General features: G+C 38.2%; 1 protein-coding gene across 4 annotated transcripts; it reads right to left on the bottom strand.

The window, feature by feature from the left end:
* Positions 1-64: 64 nt before the first annotated feature.
* On the bottom strand, positions 65-1,714 carry LOC127739723 (uncharacterized). Of its 4 annotated transcripts, XR_008007400.1 has the most exons (5): positions 1,039-1,714; positions 837-907; positions 620-714; positions 271-378; positions 65-185 (listed from the first exon to the last, which is right to left on the bottom strand). XR_008007400.1 is itself a non-coding variant. In XM_052259694.1 (4 exons), exons 1-4 carry the CDS (start codon positions 1,182-1,184, stop codon positions 325-327), a joined length of 366 nt encoding a protein of 121 aa, XP_052115654.1. In that variant the 5' UTR covers positions 1,185-1,714; the 3' UTR covers positions 65-324. The 4 variants fall into 4 exon arrangements, 1 of the variants encoding a protein (XP_052115654.1); XR_008007402.1 differs by having other exon boundaries at positions 65-378; positions 1,073-1,714; XR_008007401.1 differs by having other exon boundaries at positions 65-378; positions 837-934.
* Between the last annotated feature and the right edge of the window lie 1,806 nt (positions 1,715-3,520).

A 3,520-nucleotide genomic window follows, 5' to 3' on the forward strand; every position in this document is an offset into this window, starting at 1 on the left:
CGAAAGGGAAAAAATTAAACTAAATTTAAGATATAAAAAAAGAAAAAGAAGATTTACGGTGGAACTAGAAGAGTTGGCGGTCAGGTGATGCGGCAACAATGGTTATCGTTGTTCCTGAAACACGCGAAGAAGCAACCCATTGCTCTGTTGAGCCTAAGCATAATGTTTCCATCTATACTTACAATCTGCATATAATTCAAAAATAGAAGAACCTATCGAATTTGGTGATGGCAATTTGTAGCTATTATTGTTGTACTTAGCAAACCTTACCTTCTCCAAAACAAGCTTATATTCTACCAGCTCGTTGTAGGTGTGTTGCAACTTCTAATTATTTGCCTTATTCTCAAGCAGACCAGCTTCAAGTTCTTTAAGTTTAACCTAGCCATGAAGAGAAGTTTCATTACATGAAATACAGTTCTTAAACAGAAAATTAAAGTGAGCAGGAAAAGTTTCAGAGCACATAACAACCTCCAAATGATCGATCAATACATGAATGTGAAGTGCTATTTTAGAACAGCAGAACTATGGTTCATTAGTGTTTTACTTGACTTCTCCCCAAAATTCTAAATCTAAATCACAAAAATGTCATGAACTAATACTTTTTGCATTGAGAATATACCGAATGGAAGTGTTTAACATCATCCTCGAAAATGTAAGAAGGAGTCAAGTCAGTCCCCTTGCCAAACCACCACTGCCTAGGTGCTCTGGGAGCATCTGTATAATGCAACAAGGTTACACAGTCAGTAGCAGCAAATTTATGCAGATACTTATTTGCAAGACAATTACCTTAGAAATTTACATATGTAAGATTTTGAGCTATATGACAGACAACAAACCTATTCTTTCATGGATGACTTTCTCCAAAGCCTCCAGCTTAATCAACCTCCTCTGTGGCTTTAATTTTGAGCTATTTGAATGTTTAGGAAGTTAGATTCTAAACTTTACAGGAAGCACAAAAAAACAAAGAAACATGAGTGATAGAAAATTAAGAATTTAAAAATCCTAAATTGAGGGAAAATGTTGAAAGATGTAAAAGACCTAATGTAGCGCTGGTGAATGGACTTGGCTATACCAGACTTGAAGACGAGAGTATGGAGGCGGCGCCCGAGCAAGTTCTCGACAGTGAGAGAGAGGATGTAATCGAGCTTGTTCTGCGTCTCGTCGAAGAGGTCGTAACGGAACATCCTCAGAGGCTTGGGCGTTGCAACCAGATCTGGAGAGGCGATAAACCGCAATGGCGACGGCAGTGGCGATGGCAATGCGAGCTGTCTCTCCTCTCTGAATCTCTCGGTTTCGCTCTTCTCTCAGATCTCCTCAGCCATCGGCACTGAGTCTACGCCCAAACCATGCTCCGAGTGCTTCACATCCGCCGGAGCAAAAGCAGAAAAAGTGGCAAAACCTGCTGGAAAAGACGACGCAGTAGCGACGCCGCGCGGATATGACGCGCCATAATGAGAGGGAGCTGGCCTTGGGCTTCAGAGCTCTGGCACGGTGGCGCGTTGATGTAGGCTCAGATGCGGGTAAGTCGGCGGTGGCGGAATGAGTTGGAGATGCGGCATCGCTGTGTCTCCTCCATTGGAATCGAAAATGTTCTGTTTAGGGTTTTGGAGTGTTTCACCATTCTTTTTTTTTTGGTGGGTTCGTTTTGTTTGGATGGGAGTTTTAACTATGCATAAAAAGTGGGAGTTTGTCCATAATCATGATTGGGAGTTTGATAAATTGCCACAAATAAATTATTTTATGGAAGTTTTTAAAAACCTCCATTAAAAAACCTCCACAAATAACTAAATATCTTGTAGTGCGTGCAGTATCTCCCCATATTACTCAGGTATTAGCATCATGAAGGCTTGCCTTTTTTCAAGAAGGCTTTTCAAGACTCGTTGGACCCCACACCGAGTTTTTACATCAACATTGAATACTTTTGTGTGAGACACTGAAGCTAGATTATATAGTCCTTGGGGTGCCTAGATTTGTCGTTGAACACTCATTAGAGAATTCACATCACAGAGCAAGCAAAAATATATAAGTTATAATTTATTGATATCGAATTATAGATTATGTATTTATGTTTCTATTATTTGACTCACCTCGTGAGCTCGAGCTAATTCGTGAACTTTCGGTAAGCCGAACTTAAGCTTAAGAAATAGGCTCGATTATTAATAAATCGAGCCATGAATCAAGTTCAATTTTTATTTTCGACTCACTTCGAACCCTAATTGCATTGGTGAGTTTTAGGAAGCCCAACTTCAGAGAACAGTACAGTTTCCTGATGCTCATGATGGCCAGGCATTTGCACTTTCAAGACACTTTGATCTTTTACATGGATAACAATATGATGGAGCAAAATGGTATTGAAATAAAATCAAAATTGACAAACTATAGGAGATAAAATCAAAATAAAAAAAGAATTAAATTTATTAAATAATGAATTAACAAATTAGTGAATGGAGCAACATCATTGCCGTTGCTTCAACCGTGTTTTTCTCCCACAAATTGCAAATTTAGGCTCTTTTAATAATCTGTTGTCACGAATTCCTCTCATACTTTTTTTTCTACCCTCCTATAATAAGCCTAGTGGATCTATATAACCTCTCCCTCTTCATTCCACCAAAACTCACACCCTTCACAAAATAATAAATCAAATAATTACATAGAGAGTTAGACAAAAGAGAGAGAAGAGAGATCACAAAAACTGCTCTGATCTACTCTCTTGTCATTCATGCATCTGTGATTAGATGATAAAAAGATAACAAAATAAGATTATGTTGTCACAAAAATCATCGTAATCACAGATTCATGAGATGATGTTAATAAATTGGCGCTAGTCATCGATCTTGGTAAAAAAATAATGGAGATACAGCGAATGAGAGAATTGATTAGAATGTGGTCTACCTTGCAGATCAACCGTCTCTCACTTGTAGGTGGAAACCATACCGCTGCTAGATTCTGCACTCGCTAGAACCCAAATTTTCTTGTGACTAGCTCCTCTACTCTCTTTCTCAAAATATTCTGTTTTTTAATTATACTTGTTCTTATACCTTTGTCATCTTAAACATTATTCTATTCATTTATTCTATCTATTAATTGTCTCAATCGTCATATCATAAATATGGCGTTCGAACTCATCGGTGGCATTGCATTGAAATCAAAACACTATGTCAACTTCAAGAAAAGCATTATCAAGCATTTGCCTAAAAGCCCACGTTACTTTATCAATAGGCTCATCCCAAGTTCCAAGTTCATGAAGATTGTTTTTTGTTTGTTCCTCATGATATTCGCATTTGCCACCTTGAATAGCATCATGAGATCGTCTTACTTCACATTTGAGAAAATCTCTTATAAAGAAACGGAACAGAAGGATCTGCTTACCGAATCTATTGATAAGCAGCAAGTTAGCTACGATTCGGTCAACATAGAGCAGCTATTGGGTGTTCTTTTCCATGACCTTACAAATGAAGGGCTCAAGAAACCTACCCAGCGCAATGCAATTTTCATGACCAATGATAACAATGCGGACCCA

Source organism: Arachis duranensis, chromosome 3 (genome assembly GCF_000817695.3).
Source record: "Arachis duranensis cultivar V14167 chromosome 3, aradu.V14167.gnm2.J7QH, whole genome shotgun sequence".
Taxonomy (NCBI): Eukaryota; Viridiplantae; Streptophyta; class Magnoliopsida; order Fabales; family Fabaceae; genus Arachis; species Arachis duranensis.

Excerpts from the sequence above, each read along its gene's own strand:
- LOC127739723 (XM_052259694.1), bottom strand. The coding sequence starts at position 1,184 with ATGTTCCGTTACGACCTCTTCGACGAGACGCAGAACAAGCTCGATTAC. Across the intron at positions 715-836 it reads AGTCATCCATGAAAGAATAG|ATGCTCCCAGAGCACCTAGG; the intron begins GTTTGTTGTCTG and ends TGCATTATACAG. Across the intron at positions 379-619 it reads ATGTTAAACACTTCCATTCG|GTTAAACTTAAAGAACTTGA; the intron begins GTATATTCTCAA and ends CTTCATGGCTAG.